Genomic DNA, 19408 nt, shown 5'->3' with positions numbered 1-19408 from the left:
CCATCACAAACAAATAATCACATATTCTCTCAATTACACCTATCTGCAAATTTCATGTAGTTGTAAATGCATGTTTTATACTGTTGGAGAAAACTGAAGTGCTTGGAATAATTCTGCAGGGAGAACATGCAAACAAATACAAAGCCAGTCACCCTATAAAGTAGACACAATACAACTGCTATAGCTGTCACTATAAAAAGTACACGAGAAATGAACAACTTTCTGAGGATTAATATATAAATTCACAATTCATAATTAGAAAAAAATTTGTAGACTTTGAAATATAAATGAATTTAGATTTTGTTCTTGTTGATTATTCTTAGTGTTTTTCTGTGGCTATGCAGGACTATACCAAATAGGAAAAAAAAAACGGTTTTTGATATTTGTGCTGTGAAGCAGTTTTACTTTTTTTTTTTTTTTCAAAAAGAGAAAGAAAATAAGTGTTTTTGCACAGCACTGAAAAGATTAAAACTGTCAAAAGAAGCGGAAATGGAAGGCCACGAGGAGGATCATTGCAGATGACATGATTTAAAGTGCTTACATGGAAATCAAAAACAGGAACAAAGACCATGTCAGTTGCAATGAATTCATGAAAATCAATAAGAACACTTGTTCTTGTGGTTGTAGTGTTTTAATGTTACCAGCTCGCAAATTAAAGTCACTTCTCAAATGTGTCTAATGTCAAATAAGACTCAAGACAAACGAGAAAAGCCACAACCTCTTTGATTAATGTGGTTTATTCAGAGTAAACATGGCAGCACCGGTCGGATAGCCACCTTTCACACGTCACTTTAGTTCTGTATGAAAAATTGTTTTGTTTTACGCCTTCAGTTTAATGCGAGACCAGTTTATTCCACTGTTGTTAGAGCACCGGTTGTGTCAATAATGTAGAAAACGTCAGAAAGAACAAGCTTGAGAGTAGCACCAAAGAGCTCATGATACCCCACATGTATTGTTATTGTATCGCACAAAGACACACACGCATGCACGCACGCACCCACACGCACACACACGCACACACGCACACACACGCACACACACACACAGACACACACAACCTGTGAAATGCTTAAATATATTGAAGCAGTACACATGCTTTGTTGAGAAGCACCACTTTTGAGGGAATCTATTTCAGGAATGCCAACTTGCAGCTTATCAATTTTCAAGACTGAGAACTTTCACCAAATTTACATAAATAATGAATTTGTACATAAGTGGGGTATCTCAAATAGAAATGTCTGATTTGAACCATTTGACCTTCGTAAAGTCAGGGCTAACATCTTTCCACAGCTGTATCAACTCCAGCAAATCTTTCACAATTCCCGCCCTACACTTGGATTTTCAGTTTACTTTGAGAATGAGTACTGAGAGCCACTAGGACTTAATTTTACCTGCTGAGCAGCATTAAGGTGAAAGACCACATCTGTGACGGACAATAATCTTGAGATGGAGAAACGCTAAAATCATTCCATTTCCCTCGAGTTATCTGAGTTATCCAGCAACTTTGCTGCCTTGTTTTTGGTCTTTTTCCCCCCTGCTTGCACCACCACCATCATCCTTCTTCTATAGATCACCAGATTGAGAGGCTAAAATTTTTTTTTTAAATAAACACAAACATCCTCATATTTCTTTGGCTGTATGTTTTTTGGGGCACCACACTAGCCTCCCTGAAAAAAAAAAGGCTGCAGGATGTGACTGTGCAGCAAGAGAGAGGTAGCAGCTGTGGGGGTGGGAGGAAGAGTCGGGATGAGTCGGGTTCAGGTGTGAGCAGATCAAGCAGGCCTGTGCTGGCGTCGGGCGTCGGGTCATATGGTCGAGGACGAACCTGAGGTCAGATTCACCTGTGAGAAAATAGAGTGAAGAGCATTAGAATCTGTCTGAAGCAGAAGTGTCAAGAGTTTGGCCTCCATAGCATAATTAAAGCAAATGGTTTTTATTCCTCATTTGTGCACCAGGGGGCGCCACTTCAGTAGGTTGATCAAACCTCAGCAACACTATGCTGATGAACTATGAGGTGTAAACAGGCATGATGAAGGCTGCGAAAAAAACTCAGTTGCCTGAGAAGACTTTCATTGTGGGAAGAGGATTTCGGATTGCACCTTTAAAAGGTGTCGATTTTGAGAACGTAGCCTCATATTTATTTATTTTTTTCTTAATGTAGTTTTTAAGGACTGAAACAAAAGAAGATGTCAACATGATGAAAGTGACCTACTTTATCCCAGGTGCTTGTGATGATGCTTTTCGTATCCTACTGCGTTGTTCGAAGCGGTACCTGTTCATTTAAAAGAAAAAGTCATCATGATGTCAAGCCACTGAATATTATTAACATACATCAAGAGATTTTTATACATCAAATTACTTGGACATTTTTGAATCTGCAGACTGATTAAAGGACATTCTAAGAGAATTACACAGACTAAAACAAAATAGAATCACAATTTCTGCTTTAGATAATAGGACTGATTGGAGGAATTGTGTGCGACTTTGAAAATAGACATACTGTCAATTGCAAAAGATGTAAAATTCTATATATTTATCCACATGTGTTGTGATCATCATCAATTTGTATCAATTACTCCTGAAGAAAACAAAGAAGTAACTATATATTATATATGGTCATTAGTCCTATAAAGGGTTAAAGTACTGACCTAAGTAGTCCTTGTAGTCCTTATTATAGTATTTGTGCCTCAAGCCACGTCCATCTGTAAATAACACAACAAAAACATAGACATAAAACAAAAAAATACGACATGCCATATCTTATATATTCACACGGCAAGTTGAAAAGTTATTTAAAGGTGCGAGACGACTGTAAAAACTCAAATTCCTTCAATAAAACATTAGTTTTAGATTCCTTCCATCAATCCAGTTTGCAACAGTTCACAGAGTTTCTAGTATCGGTCAGACTCGGAACACCGGCCGACACAGCTCCTCCACATGTCGGTGCATTCACGACAAAAAAAACACTTTAGTTATTAATAAAATAACAATTTAAAGGAGTAGAGGACAAAGGGCTTTGGTCCAGGACTCACACAGCCGTGTACATAAATCAGGAGGAAGCCCTGCAGGCGTACCAGAGTTACCGCGTTGTTTGATGCACTGCCCTCGGTTGGGGATGCCAGTGGCTGGGTTTCCCGGGTTGATGATGTGGCATTCATAGCCGGTGGGGCAGTGAAGAGGCTCGTCTCCATCCTCCGTTGTGCTGCAGGCCTCGGCTTCAGGGCAAAGCAAGATGAGGCACATTTAATCTCTCCAGCACCATTCAGACAATTCACAATGTTTTACAAGGAAATAAAGGAAATACATTGAGACAAATTGATTAAAAGTACTAATCTTAAGAGATTAAGTAAAGGCATAATAAATAGGTAAAAAAAAACAACTATTAAGATAAGAGTAATAAAAACAAGTATAATCTATTGTTTGATGAAAGACTTGAGCAAATAACATTAAGTCCTGATTTAAAGTGTGTCATCAGTCCTCATTCAAAGCTTTACAGACCAGAAGTCAGACTTTGAGGTGGAACCTTTGACTCACAGCAGGGAGGGAAGCTGTGTGTATGTGACCGCAGTAAATGTTTGAATGTCACATGCCTGATGATGAGCTGCGGCCGACAAACAGATTTTCACCAAATCATGCAAACGCATTGTTAAAAAAATCCAGCCTGCTGAAAATAACTGCATGAACAAGTTTCTCTGAACCTTCGCTCAGAAATCCTTTAATCCTCGCCATGTTTTTTCAGACATGTGTTATTGTCTTGTTCTTAATGTGGTTGTTGAATTTCAGGTATGAGTCCATAATCATACCCAGATTTTTCCTTCTTGATTGTTCCATAAGCGCCAACCTTTAACCTTACAAGTAAATGTTGTTGAAGAGCCTCCAGTAAAAGTAAAAACTGCTTCTCCAAAACTGCGTCGGTTAACTTTTCAACTACATTTAATGGCTTTTCCAATGAGAGAGTAATTTGATTGATTTAATTTGCATAAAGAATCAATGTTAAATGATATAAACAGGGCACGGTGGTAGTTTGTTTTATTAAGAGATGTAGCCTGAAATTCTCTCTGTTATTAGAATGAGCTTATTGTTTCTTCTCACCTTGAAGAACTTCTTCAGGACCATCCAGTAGCCAGCCGTTGCCGCCCAGCCACCGAGGCTTGGGCTGCACCAGCCAGTCCAACACTGCCAGCAAAATACCAAAGTACAATTAATGCAAAAGGAAAAAGTTTTTTCCCCCAAAATTTTTATTGAAAATGAGCTCAATTCAAACTTTCTTCAAATTCTTGAAGTTAATCATTTGTCCTCCTATGTGGTTGTTCCCATGTTTATATGTTAAACTCAACATTACATTAATGACAGTTACAACACGTGCCTTTTCTGAAAAATACAAATTTTTGAAATGTTGTGCATTAAAAATAAAGTAAGTCTTGAAATAATCTTCAACAACACCCAAGGGGGAAAGTTCTCTCTGTATAAAAGTATTTCAAGGATAATTTTCAGTTTATTGGCGTTAAAACCAATAACGATATAATGACCACTAATGTCTAATACCTGCCAATAATCAACCATTTTCTATGGAATAAAGCCAAAAATGCAATAACTTGCCAATACTGTCAAAGAACATTTGAGCCATTACTGTAATATTTCAAGATGAACAGCACCCAATAATGTACTAAAACATAAATACAACTGTATTTCTTGTAAATAAAAGCTTATTTTGCAGGTTTTGTGCAGTTTGCTGATCAAATATTCATCATTATTATTCATTCATTGAGAATCAGAATTCATTATTGGGACATTACCGTTTAATTGACCTGATTAAACTCAGAATATCCACAATTATTACATGACTGGCAGTGGTTACATTACTGGCTGCTACATGGAGCATAAGGCCTTGATAAAAAAAAAAATCTCAATTCTTGGAGCTGTATCTGCTTTCGGAGTTGACTCCGCTGACCTGGAGGTGGTTGAACAGACTCCAGGCAGGCGTAGATGCAGCCGTTGTAGCAGCAGCGTTTATGGCGCTCACACTCAGAGTCTGAGCGGCAGCCGGGCACCTCGCAGGCCCTCTCCGGCAGCATCTGGGGCGGCGGAGGACACCGGTCATTCTTCTGGTGTTGTGTGGACTGGGGATGGTTTGGGTATTCATAGTCCTGAGACACAGAGATAAGAAAACAAACACAAACTCTCATTAATAAGAGCTTAAAACATTTAAAAGGCAGTTAAAAAATCAGCACTTTTGAAAAATATCGAGCTCGGGAAGAACGAGATTAAAAGTAACGCTGTTCCCATGGAGGACAGTCTGTGGTTTGGGGTTTCAGGAATGGCAAAGAAAATGTAAGTTTTTGTTGTTGTTTTTGTGACTTCAATTGCAGATGTTTTGCTTATATTATGTATAGGGTTAGGCAAAATAAGTTTGTTTTTTCTTTTTGTTGTTGCATAGTGTATTTGGTTGTCCGAATAAACGCTTACTACTACTACTATTACTACTTCTAATAATAAGCATTAAGAATACATAAGTACTCTTGGAAAAATCGATAAATTCAATAATATACAACTTGAAACAACCAACGTTTATTAGAAAACATGTCAAAGTATATTCACAATCACATTGGAGTTGGAAAAGTGAAGGTTTCGTCTTCTTTTTTTGTTTCATTACTGTGTAAAAAGAAAAAAAATCTAAATGACATCATTCCAGTTTGATTTGAATAATGTTTGTCATTTATTCAAGATAAATATACAATATGCATACATACATACATACATACATACATACATACATACATACATACATACATACATACATACATACATACATACATACATACATACATACATAAATATACATCAAAGAAGCGACTGAAATCGGTGCCGTGTCATGGAGATCATGTTCCTCTCTTTCTTGTTAAATGAATAATGTTAAAAATATCTATAAAACATGCGTCTAAACTTCAGGCTGCGCAAATATTTAAAACAACCAGCAGGGGGCAGCACGGGACCGCCAGCGCTGCGGCTCAGACGCGCAGGTTGGGTTTGGTATGCATGTCTGATACTTAACGTCCTGACCTGGATTAGGAAGGTGACTGACTGTGGGAACAAACACTTTCCCGGCGAGTCTGAAGACGGAGAAAGTAGGTCACTTCACGCGCTCTCAGCAGCTCGTGCCTGCTCACAAACACTCAGCCATGCGCTGTTGATCAGACGATTTGCAATCGCATGCGGAGCAGAGGATAATGTAATCAGAGCCACAGTCTCTGTGGTGTAATCATTTCTTTCTTTTTTTTTTTCTCCCCCTGCAGTCATTCTCACTCACAGTGCAGAGATTGTGAACACATGGGAAATGTGATTAAAATCCCAAGATGCACAGCTGCCATTGACTTGATATGAATGCACCAACTTTCTTACACATTTGTTTTTGCAGTGTAGTCGTAGTTGTGCTCGATTCCACTCAACGATTCAATAAAATCACCCATAAGGCAGAAAATTCTAACAAAAGTATCTTTTTTTCGCAACTACTCTGTGCAAAAGCCTCCAGCCAGTAGACCTGCCACACTTCTGCTGTTTGCATTGATGCTTCTCTTTATCACATTTACTCATGAAAGTTGTGTTTTAACGAATTGTAATTGTTTTAAACTCCACCTCATCTATTTTAAAATCACGATTTATTCTTAAAAATTAATCAGAAAAGAGCATGTTGGGCCAACTCCATCAAGAAAATACACTGTCTTGGAAACGTCACTGCCTCTGGTTTGGTTTATAAATTGCTCCCCAAGTGAAAGAAAGATTTCATGGACATAAAAAACTTTGTTACAGTAAATCGGTTGTAGATCTCTCTGCAGGATCGTTTCTCCATGAGGCTGAAATCCATTCCGGAGACTTGTACAATCGCAGAATCGGTTTTCATGCCATTTTCAATAATGCACGGTGAATTTCTCGAACTCTGCCGAGAGGCCAGCGTTCTCTAAAAAAGAGCACGGTTCCACAATATGACTGTAATTAGATAATCGCTTTGTGGGCTGCACACGACCATTAAAGCAGTGCTGTTTATTTGGCAGGCTTACGGGCCTCTGGCCCGAACCGACTGGAAAAACAAAAGCAAATGTTTGGCACCGATGGTGGTATCACACACACTGTATGTGTGCTCACTTTGAACACACCATAATTCGCCCTGGCAGCTGCGAGCTCAGTGGGTTATTTGAGGGGTTTGGATGAGGTGCGCTGGGAGAAACTTTTACAGCGTTCGGCCGTGGAGGCGAACAATGTGCGGCTCAGCCGCAGCCTGTAAAAGTTAATCTGGGATCCTGCACATTAAAGTTGCGGGATAAGAGTGTGACTTGAGTAATTGCGTTAAGATTGACTCTTGGTTTTTGTACGTAACATGCAATGCTGGATTGTAAGTTTAACTTAGAGGTGTCAAACACATTTTCCCAATTTCACCTTATAAAATGCACTTATACAAAATAGTGCCATGATAACCTTTAAATTTCAACTTGAATGTTTTTCTTTGTTGTGGCGAAGAGTCTAGGTGATAAAAATGTCCATATTTGAACAAAAACCAAAGGATTACAATAGAAAATGACTACAATTTCAACGTGAAGCCAATTTGAATGATGCACTCTGGTGCAAAGTAAAGTGAAACTTCCAGAAAACTTGGCTGTTGCTTTATGAAGGCATTGCTTTGAGGCTACTCGTTGTGTCGATTTTCATAGTTTTCTTGTCGTTGATATCTCAGCTCGGTTCTCAGTGTTGCGTTGTCTGTTACCCTTAAGAAATTTGCTTAAAATCATAGTTTTCTTTGAAATTCTATGGCTTGTGTGATGAATTGATGTGCTGGATTGGAGCCTGTTGCAGCCCGATTTTACATTTGACGCTGTTGTGTTGTTTTTCGAAGCTCTGCTTCTTGAACTGTTTCTATTTCCAAACTCATGCCCAATGAATCCAAAAAGTTGAATATATGCAAAGAACATTTTATTTAATTGCTAGAGGAATTTTCAAGCTACAACACATTAAATATGTATGATTATGCAAAATAAATCTGTTAAAACTTAGAAGGATTCACCCCACCAGTATGTACACTGTATGAGTGATTTAAAGGTTATAACCATAAACAAACCCACAGAAAATTGTTCACATTGCTCTCTTTCTTCTCAGCTCTGCTCTGTATTTTAATATCTTCCAATAGATTGTTTCATCTTTAAGATCTGCAATTTATTGTTTATAAGTTCTGTTTTTCTAAAACTTTTGCTGGAGGACTTATATTTTCTTTGTTCTGCGTGGGTGAAGTCCTGGTCGTGATTTCACTGTCAAGCGTCCTTATTGAAAAATGAGAATAAACTAAAATTCCTCATTCAACTTCCTCATCTTTTTTTTTAGAAGTAATGAAAAAAAGCATTGTGTAATAATTACATTTTTTTTCCTTTGTACATCTTTAACCCTGTACTTTGTGCTTTGATGTTACACATAAGTAGAAATAATCTTTTATATTTCTACTGAGCTTTTGCATTGAATTGGCACCCAAAGCATTTCAAACTGTACTCTGTGGTAATTACTCTGCTTTGCAGAGCCCCTCTTTGCAAAATACCAGGAGACGTAAGTAATCACTGTAAATGCTCAGTGGTTAACAATGTCTCCCGGTACAATTACATCTATGAATGAGCACTACAAAGTACGCTCCGACTGGATAACTGCATAATGACTACTGCTGTTTTCCCTTGTCTCACATCCGATCTGCTTGCAGCGTCTCTAGTAAAGCCGTCCTGCCCAAGGTCAAACGTGCCCTTCCTGTTTATGTGACGGTCGTGTGCTTGCTCTGTTGGTACAAATGCATACTCCACTTCACGAGTACAGGAAGTAATTCATTCTCATATGGTTGAACCATAGAAACGCAGCCTCTAACTTTACTTTTGCCCTTCTTTCCCATCATCCGCCCTTCAGTGGAACTGCTCGACTCTCAGGACTCATCTTGCGTCTTTCGTTCTGCTTTCATGCCTGTCGTCCGCCAGGCTTTACATCCCGACTCCCATCGCACAATCCTGCACAAATCTCTCTGATGTTCCACATTGTTTATTTACACGTCGGGCTTGCCGTGCCGGTCTCCCGCAGAGGCACTGCCAGCAGGCCTGTGTGTGATGTTCCTGTCTATCCGTGGGCATATTTTCTCTTCTCTCTATTTGTCTCTGTCTGTAGTGCTCTATCTCACTTCCTCACATTTCTTTTTTCTTTTAAGTCTCTTTCTTTTCCTGTTGTTGGTTTTGAAATGCTATAATATGGTGGTGGCTGCGGCGTTTGATCCCCCCCAGTGATCCCCATCTCTCTTTTTAATGCCTTTTACTCCGGTTTTATTGGGAGATCCTCTCTCGCTCTGTAACCAAGCGAACATTGAATCATTTGTGGGTCAGTGTGGAGAATGTTAGACAGATATTAAGCTTCTCTGCGTCCTTTGTGGAAGCATGAATGCAAACACACACCCGTGTGCACAATAGAGCAGTGTCGAGACTGTGCAAACATGCACAAACAATAGAAACCTTTTTTTTTTCCTTCATTTTTTCAGTGTTTACTGCCAACCTGTGTTGTCAAGGTTGATTTCTTACCTCTATATCAGGATGCACTCTGACAGAAAGACAGACGGACATGCAGATGTGTGAAGACACAGCAGGCCAAGATGGGATGCGAGCAGACAGGCGGGTGAATCAGCGGGAGATGAGGTTTAGTGAAGGACGCGTCGCCGTGCTGACAGACTTAACAGGTAGAAGCACGGCTGGGAAAAGCAGTCCTTGGAAAAAGTGGACAGACTGGTGACGTCTGACCTTGAAAGTTAGACGAACAAGGTGAGCCGATGTGAACGGCGGCTCGAGCAGCAAGACAGAGGGAAACCAACTGTGAGTGCAGCCAATTAGTTTGGGGGAAACAGTTTGAAAAGATTGTCTGCTACCTGACACACAGAATTAGTGGGATCATGGTTGGCCATGATAGAAAATAAAACAACCTTTGAATCAGTATTGCTGATGTGGAAATACATTTTTGTTTTTGGGTTATTGCATATGAAGCTGTGGCACTGTGAGGTAATCTACCCTCCAGTTCAGTCTAGTAATGTACTATTTCCCAGCAGGCTCATGTCATTTGACTGGGATTAGTCCTTTCCCTGAACTCCAAAAGCCAAAAGCTACAGCTTCACTGGAAAACAACATAAATCTTTCAAAAAGAAAATAAGGAAAAATGTGACATTTATTCAAATGCTGGTCAGAACTGGGCTGTGGCACCAATGGGAACCACTGATTTACACTGTTGTCTCAGGTTAGAGGCAACAACTTTCCACCACAGTCCAAGGACACACATTTTAATTGCCGTCTCTGCATGAGTGGTAGGTACAAAAGTGAGAGAGTGTATTAGCCGCCTGATGTACATGATCCCAGGCTGTACTCCGCCTGCTGCCCAATGTCATCTGGGATTGGCTCCAGGGCACAACGACTCTGCCATTTGCCCAAAGCAGGTATCAATTATGGATGAACGAAGGACAGTTGTGTTTTCTTTATTCAAAACCCTGTTTTTGACCCAGACTTTTGTTTTCAAATGAGATCCAGGTTCGTATGTGGTCATAGATTCAAAGTGACTTCAGTTTGGATAGTCATTTTACATTTAATCTGATGTGTTTATACAAAATACTGAGAAAACTCCCATCACTCTTTGCATTCAGCTCACTTCGGGATCATAAATTGTTCAGCGTAGTCTGATGGTGGTCCCATTTAAATCATGTTGTGAACAACAAAACCCCCCCAAAATTGGATCCGTTCAAAAAGTGCTAATTGAGCAAAGTATTCATGTAGTTCAGAGACGTTTGTTGATGTCCCAAAACTGCAATCAACTCATCATTTTTAACTCTCTCCAATGCAAGCTCCTTCCTTATTTCTCACCATTCGAGGTTATAACATAAGCTGAGGTCATTCTGTCTTGACTTGGGGTCTTTTTTTCCCCCTCGAAACAACTCACGAGTGCCTAAATCTGCTTTTATGTAGCAGCCTTGGGCAAATTCAAACAGCCTACCAGAAGAACAAGAGCAGGAAGTAAAAGTGTTTCTGACCATCTGCAGGGCGTCCGTATTAAAACCAGGTGCTGTCAGAGACCCCCCCCACCCCCCCACCCCCCTCGCCCCACCATCGCATCCCGCAAATGAAACTGTAAAGATTTATGATGCAAGCGTTAGACACACTGACATGTCCAGGCAGATGTCTGAGCCAGACCCTGTTATTGCCGTGGAAGACTAAACAAGTGTGTGTGCGTCTGTGTGTGTGTGTGTGTGTGTGTGTGTGTGTGTGTGTGTGTGTGTGTGTGTGTGTGTGTGTGTGTGTGTGTGTGTGTGTGTGTGTGTGTGTGTGTGTGTGTGTGTGTGTGTGTGTGTGTGTGTGTGTGTGTGTGTGTGTGTGTGTATTGCTATTAAACGAGACTCATGGAGTTGTTTTTATTTCAGATCTACCTGTGGGTGAAAATACTTAGTTGTAGCTCTTCCAAATCCAGAGCTTGGCATCATTGAGCCAGTTTCAAAACCACATAATACCAATCATGTACCAATAAAAAGCAACTCTTAAGCATAATGTTTCTTTTTTTTCCTTTCTTTTTTTATTGTAATGAATTTTGAGTATTTGTATTTAACAAGACCCACTTAGTAATGTGTTGAGTTCACTACACGTGAACAACTTTGTGAATTTGATTTGAAAAACTGTAGGAAACTGAGTTATAATCTATTATACACCACTGTCTTAAATCCACCTAAATTTCATGAATTTAACTAAAATATTAAAGCGAACATGCTTTTCTGAAACTGAAAAAAAAAGACAATTTGCTAGAGTTGTGTAAGTGTACATATTGGTAATATCAATTTAGTCACAACACGCACTTTCATTAAAAAACAACAATACAACTTCCACATGTGCTTTACAGTAAGCTAAAGGGAAATTAATAAATTATTTCAGAAAAAAGGACAACGAGTTGGCCATGAATTTGCATGTTGTACAATTTTAGCTCCGTCATTGTTTCACATTAGACTTTGAGACAGTCTGGACACATTAACCAGACTGAACCAGTGTTTGTTGTTATATTTGCCATCTTCACAAATATGCCATAAAAATAAAAGCGAAATTAGTCTCCGAAACTTCCCCAAGCCTGTCAATCAGGATGACTTTGTGGCGGCGGAGTCACACTCATTTTAGTTGAAGTACCACATTCAGCAGAGTGACTCTCAGTTGTAAAACAACCAAGTCCCAGGAGGAGTCGTGACTCTCTGGAGGAAAACATTGTTATATTCCTCCTATTTGTACTTGTGCAGAAGAACTATTCACTATTGCATGCATGTGCAGCAGTAGCACTTCAAAAAAAGTTCCATCTTGGGAGCCATTTTCAAAAAGTAGTCTTGTCAGTGGCTCCGACCACCGTTGTCATGTTAAACAACTGAAACGAAATGAAAGTTTTGCATTTCCACTTGAAAACGGGTCCTTATTGAACTAAAAAAAAAAAAAAAAAAAAAAATCGAAGCTCTGTTTCAGTGAAAGGAAATACAAGTAGATTATTAACAACCTGAAAAAAGTACGACCTGGGAGCCATGTCGTTCTCTTTAGACTCAAGCCTAAGTTACAAACTCGATGTCCTATAGAAAACAAATTACTGATTTCAGTGCAAGACCTTCTATTGCCACTATATTCTAAAAGAATGAAATCCAATGTGGACAGTTTAGTAATGGCAGTACCGGTAACTTTCATTTAAATATTGGGAGTTAATGTTTAAGTTTGATCTTCTTGCAGGCGGGACATATGATTTTGTGTTTTTGTGCTGAGCATCCTGATGAATTTAGATCTATAACAAAATCACAAATTTTTCTCTTGGGAGCCATTATTTCTCGGTGCAGCTTGAATGTGAACCAGCGACTATAATTTAGCTCCCTGTAAAGCCCCGGTGTCGAATGAATGAGGGTTTGTTATTGTGTGCATGTGGGGAAGAGAGAAGAAAAAAAAGAGATAGATTGAGAGATGCGGAGATGAAAAGGTTCAGGGGATCGTGGCTAACTCCATATGGACGGCTGTCTCAGCATGTTCCAATTACAGTAGCTTTGAAGCAGAGTCCAGCAAGACGGTGCTTTTTGGCCCATCCCGAGAGCCGGAGGAGCCGAGGGGGGAAGACTTTTGAAAAGGGAGAAACCTGAGGGGAGAGGGTGTCGTGGGGTGCGTGGAGAGGTGGAAAAGAGAAACGAAGGCTGTGAATGTCCCTTGTTAGAGATGATCAATCAGCTACACTGAGCTGAGCTAACAAGCAGGGGCCTGGTCTGCAAGTTCAGTTCCTGCCCTAATAATCCACTACAAACAGACACACTCCAGCGAATGCTGCACATCCTGTGTGTGCCCTTCAATTACTCACATGGAAACTCGAAAATTGGCGACTCATTCCAACCTGCTGCACGTTCGACTTTTTTTTTTTCCCATGCTCCACAATCAAAGCAAGCCTTTTCTCAAAACTGCTTTTTTTTTCTCCAAGAGGTGGAATAAATACCCTATAATAGTATTAAACTATTTCACATTATGATCACGTATTAGATTGTTTTATACATGTTTACATTGCCGCTCATTGAAAAAGTGGTTGTTTCCACAATTTGTGTATAATTATAGGGTGATTGTCACTCTAACAAACAAGTATTTTAGTGGGTGACCATAAGTTTTGCGAACCCCTTAATTTACAAGCAATTTATTTTATAGAAAAAGTGAGATAATTTACATAAAGTAGTCATTCGTAACTAAAGCACATTACAAAGTAAAAATTACATTTACACATCTGTTGTCGTCGCTTAGAAATAAATAAATGGATGGCCATATTTACTTCATACCAAAAAAAAAGCAGAAAAAAAAAAAGCAAAAAGAATGTGTAGTTTGTTAAGGCAAAGCGTAGCTGCAACTTGTTGCAGGTGGCATAGAAACTAGTCAACCATAATTAAGGATCCAATATTGACTTTAAGAGACAAGTGAATACTAACACTAATTTCCACTCGTGTTCTTTAACTTCTTTTCACATGTGGTCACAGGTCAACTTGAAGCCCTCTCTCACCTCAACCACTAAACCGCCCCGGCGGTGTGAAGTGCCCCGCAGTATCAGAGCCAGTATTGTACGTCTGGCTTTCGCCGACTCTGGAGGAATCTGCAGTCTTACTGTGCACAAATACAGAAGTCAGAGGTGAGGATAACGGCCTCACCTTGTGGTTGAGTCCTCTTTTCCTGATTCTTCTGGCATCACTTCCTGTGGACAGGGCCAGCAGGGACAGCAGCAGCACCACTGAACTCAGCATCGTGTTGAGTTTGGCACCTGAACTCCGATCGCTTGCAGCAGATATCCCCTCCTCCTTTTCTTCTCTCGGAGTTATTCCTTCGTTTGTCTCCTTACTCCAGTGGGTCCTTCAGCTGCGTGATCTTTCCGAGCTGAAAGCATCAATGGCTCTCGGGCGCTCCTGTGCAGCCCGAGATTACACAAGCCCCCTCTCTCTCTCTCTCTCTCTCTCTCTCTCTCTCACTCACTCTCTCTCTCTCTATCCAACAGGACCTGCCTTTATAGGCGCCCGAGGAAAAGTGCAGGGCAGAATGACAGAGCGGAGGGAAGGAAGGGGAAAGTACAGGAGAGATGAATGGAGGCAGTGTGGAGACGAAATGAAAGAAATAGCAAGGGCAGTGGAGAAACGGCAGCTGTCTGTGCATCAGTTGCGGAGATCTGGAGCTGTCTGCTGGCACAGTGTGCGCACATGTCTCTGCGAGCGAGGAGGGTTGAGCTGAACCGAGGGGGGAACAAGGGGGGGGTAGCGTTGGAAAAGGGCAGTGAGTGGAAGTGGGACCTCCCCCTTTACCCCCATGTTGCGTCTTCCAGCACATCTGGTGATTTTTACTCAAATGTGTCAGTGTCGTAGCAACGTGCAGTTGGTCCGTAGCTTTGGTCCAGTAACTTTTCTTGAATGAACTCTCTGCTATTCACGTGATCTGAACCGGCTGGACATGCATATTAACTATTAACCGGCCACATGCATGTGTGTACATTCTTAATATTTCTTTGTGTCGATTGGGGCTTAAAATGCATCGATGCATTGGAGTATTTGAATGTGTGAAAATATGCTGTCCTGTGTTTGTCTAATGTGTTTTGAGAGGATGCAGTGTGATTTCAGTGGCACTGACCCATACACAATGAAAGCATGTGGTGTGTCTCAGGGGGGAAAAAAAGGGGGCCTCTCTGTCTCTTTTCCGCCCGTCTTGTGCTTCACTGGTCGTCCTTTTTCACATACATCACAAGTTGCTCTCTCTCTCTCTCTCTCTCTCGCTTAAACTAGGACACCACCCCCTCCCTCCCCACCCTGTTGTCACCCTCCCACCTTACCATTAGACCTTTATCCCCTCCCCTTGCTCCGTTATGAATGTCTTGCTCTGAAAAGAGGGGAAAGAATGCTAAGCCCGCACAAATCTCAGTCATTATTAGTTTTACAGGAGCAGGGCTCATGTCACTGGGAGGCCCCGGCTTCACTTACACAAAAGACAGAGTAAAGAAAAAAAAGAGTGGGGGGGGGGGGTGTGTGTGGGCTGGAGATAGTGGGAAAGGGAAGTGACTGTATGAATGAGTGTGTGAGAAAACAAGAGGATTGAATGTTTCCCACTACTGACAATGATTATTGAGCATGTGACAACTCGCGGATGTTACTTTACAATTTGTTCTATTCTGAACTTTGCGCTTAAACATTTCATCTCCACAACCGGCTGGTGCAACCCTCATCATCCCCATCAAACAGTTGGGAGTATTGCAATATATCGGAGGTAAACACCAGCTAACGTTAGAGGAAATGACATGCTGGCGACTGAGACAAAAAATGTGAAGGTTTGAGGCGAGTCTGGTGCTCTTGAGCAGAAAGGAATTCGGCAGCGCAGTTCATAGCTGCAGACGGTGTGCTGATATTCCCAGACGTGCTTTCACATACATCATCCATATCCTGTCTCCTTTCTGAATGTGGAATGTACAGTACACACCATTATTTGATAAACTAAACAAACCCATGAGCCCGGTGCGGAGGGGACAATCCGGCCCACAGACACAAGAACGACAACTATTTGGGCGCATAGCTTCACACATACCAGCGAGTAGAATCCTCCCCACACACGTTTAGATTTGTTTTCATTTGTGACTGACGAGTGTGCGTGTCAACTTTAAAAGGCGGAATTCAAGAGAGACATAGTAGGGGAAACACCTCAGAGGTAAATATTTTTTGCCGACGGGAAAACAGCCGGCGCAGATAAACTCCGCTTGATAGAAAAATTCCTTTCATCCGACAGGCCAAGATGCATTGGAGCTCTCTCTGCAGGAATGGACTGTCTGCAAGTCCCGGGGGGGCTTGATTTCACATGCGCCTCCTCTCTGATGGTGGAGATTCATTCCAGTCTGATTCATGGTGTAATAGTTGGTAACTGTCCAGAGGTCGGCTCTGGCTCGGCGGACAGGGCAGTGCCGCAGTCACAAATGATGCCGAAATGCATGCAGTGAGTATGATTTTGGTCGCACCAAGAAAAATATGTGAGGCATATGTTTGATAATAACGGCCAGCTTGTACATCTGGATGGAATATATGAGCTTAGAGAGCTAACAGTGGTTTATCCATAGCTATTTGTCATGTTGATACTGTGGATTTTTTTCTTTTTTGTCCCTGTCCCAAAAAACATTTACAAGATGAAATATAATTTAGTATCCCAAATCCTTATTCTATCCAAAGCTCCTGTGTTTATTCACAGCAGGAAGTGAAATCCTGAACATCCCATTAAAAGGATGGGTTATTTATATCGTATAATGCAAATACTTCGTATGGAACCGTAAATCACTCCTAACCTTTAAAGAAGATAATACAGCCGATAAAAAGATTTGTTATACTTACAAAAACTGTATTTAGAAAGTTTTGCATCTACAGTTTGGAAAGGTAGACATTCTATGCATTCTGTGCTTTATTGTAGTTGCTTTAATGCATTCTTGTCTGGAAATGATGACACAAGGAGCATCACGACCACATGGCTACAGAACAGAAGTTTGTTTTTGCTCCGTTATTCGGCGTGATTGTGATCCTCTCCATGACGTCGATCTATCCAAGGTGGCGCTTCCTTTCAACTTTCCCAATTTTTTCAGTTGTTTGATTTTAGAGATGTTTTTCAGAAATATTAACGCAGCCGTATGCGTTGCAGGCACCCCAGCCCAGTCAGCTGGCTCCTCTGGTGGGCCACTCCTGTGTCGGTGTGCTGAAACAGAAGCTTGTCAAAGTCATTCCTCCCAAATCGGGGTTGTCAGCTGCAGGCAGAGGTCAACTTAGGAGGTCAGGGGTCATCTGTGATTGCTTGGTATGAGCCAGGCGGCTGTTTTTGAAACCAGAGTCCAATTTGCACCTGGTTGGATTGTCTCTTCTTGTTGGGAAATGCAGTATGTACGGCAAATATTTATGTTAAATTATTTTTACATGATTTTATAAGCCAATGAGTTAATATTTGCACAGGTCAGAGGTGGAATGGTTATTTTAATTTTACTATTTAAAATATTTTAGGACTGAAAAACATCAATTGCAAGCTTGTTGATATCCACCTAACAAAGTGTGATCCTTGCAATGAAGCAGTAGCTATAATTATCAGATTCACCAGGAAGAAGCAGTTGCTCCCTATTGAAGTGGATAGAGGATGACATCCTACAGTTCATTATTGGTCGACCCTCAAGCTTTGAATCTCTACTGTTTCTACTATTTCCCTTAAAGAGATCCCAAATGCCAAACCTCATGATGTTTATCAGCTTTAGTTTGTGAATTTACATTTGTACTATTTCTAATGTTATTTTTCTGCTCTGTAATGCATAAGGAAGAGGATTTTACTAAAGCACTTTTAGTCTTTATTGCTCTCTGACTCACACAGTTAACTTAAAACCAAATTTCGTTCTCCCTTTGATGTGCTCTATATCAACAGCAATAAACATCTTCTCTGACCTCTCTTTACTGTTTGACATTTAAAAAGTTCAGCGCGCATCAGCTGCATCCCAACATTTCCCTTTAATGTGTGTCTGGGAGAGTGTAAGCCTCAAGTATCTGGATGAGAGCAGGAAGATCTGTGACCTCGGAACCTGTTTTATTCACTGGACTAGTTGAAGATTCAACTACAGCTAATAGGAGCACACATGCAGTATGGCTGCAGTCGGAACGTTAAATTGCATTGTGAGTTTTGTATGATTTATTCAGCTATAGTGAGACCAGAATGTACGATGCTACACTGACTTTACAAGGATATCAACTCTTAACATCGGCACAGAAATGGAACAGGCTCACTAGCAATATACAGTAAACTAATAATGCACCTCCCCATGTATTCTACTAAATCTTCACCAGTATAATAAAACCCATATTTGTGTAATGTGTTGTGTATCGAATGCGGCTGCCTGTTGGGCCTTTTTAAGTGTCTGCCGGTTATGTCAATACAATGGGCTTGATGAATCGACGTGGTGCAGCTGTTTAAAGATGTGGGTTGGCACTGGCTGGTGAGAAAATGTGAAATGAAGAAGATCAAGGTGGAAAAGGAAGAAAACAAGAGGGTGGGGGGGGGGGGGGGGGGGGGGGGCAGAATAACTGCAGATTAAAGGAGGAGGATGAAAAGGCATCCGCACAAACCAAGCAATCATCAGACTCAACCATTGTTTCACTCACCGATTTCAGAATCAGAAAATGCAGAACTTAAGCATTTATTGCATTATCCTGTAGGGTGACATCGACCACATGAAGCCATTTTTTTTTTTTTCAGATTTGCAAAAACTCTTTCCATTGTTTTACTCACTTAAGTTGTTAAGTTAAGCTTCTGAAATTCACCCGGAACGCCACAACATAATTATTGTTTTTACAAAGAGTCCCTGCACATGCATGCGTAACTGTTGATGTTTGAAGCACTTCAGTTGTGATGCGGGTTCGGTCCTGGAGGTCCGGTGGTTTGATTGCTGCTTTTTCTCATCAAGCTAAACCTTTGCTCACTGGAAGGATCATTTCTCAATATCGGCTTGGCTTTCTCTCTTTTAATCAGCAGTGAGGTAAAAGCACTTTGCTGTTCCCTGTGCATGTCTTTTTTTTTTCTATACCTGAAAAGAACAGTCATGATGCGATCCTTGAAATGTAAAGAAAACAAACCATTGTATTGCTACATGTAATTTCGTCATCATCAGTATCAGTGTTGTTAATGTTAATATTATAGTTTTTTTTAAAACTTATTTGATACTCTAAAGTTTGTAAATGTTTCTCCAAATAAATCAATTTTTACAAACTGTACAAGGATGTAGCAGTAGTAGCTACACCCTCATGACTGCTATTGTACTGCAGTATCATGTATTATTGACAAAAAAAGAGTATATA

The 19408-nt window shown here is 40.6% G+C and overlaps 1 protein-coding gene across 1 annotated transcript; it reads right to left on the bottom strand.

Annotated features, from left to right (window-relative positions):
- Positions 1-659: 659 nt before the first annotated feature.
- On the bottom strand, positions 660-14627 carry wfdc1 (WAP four-disulfide core domain 1). Its single transcript, XM_080504646.1, has 7 exons — positions 14222-14627; positions 4952-5147; positions 4093-4176; positions 3075-3215; positions 2649-2702; positions 2213-2272; positions 660-1841 (listed from the first exon to the last, which is right to left on the bottom strand). Exons 1-6 carry the CDS (start codon positions 14312-14314, stop codon positions 2214-2216), a joined length of 627 nt encoding a protein of 208 aa, XP_080360772.1. The 5' UTR covers positions 14315-14627; the 3' UTR covers positions 660-1841; position 2213.
- Positions 14628-19408: the final 4781 nt, after the last annotated feature.

Source organism: Blennius ocellaris, assembly GCF_963422515.1.
Source record: "Blennius ocellaris genome assembly, chromosome: 11".
Lineage (NCBI taxonomy): Eukaryota > Metazoa > Chordata > Actinopteri > Blenniiformes > Blenniidae > Blennius > Blennius ocellaris.
Note: the sequence above shows the minus strand (reverse complement) of the source record. Positions and strands in the feature narration are given on the sequence as shown.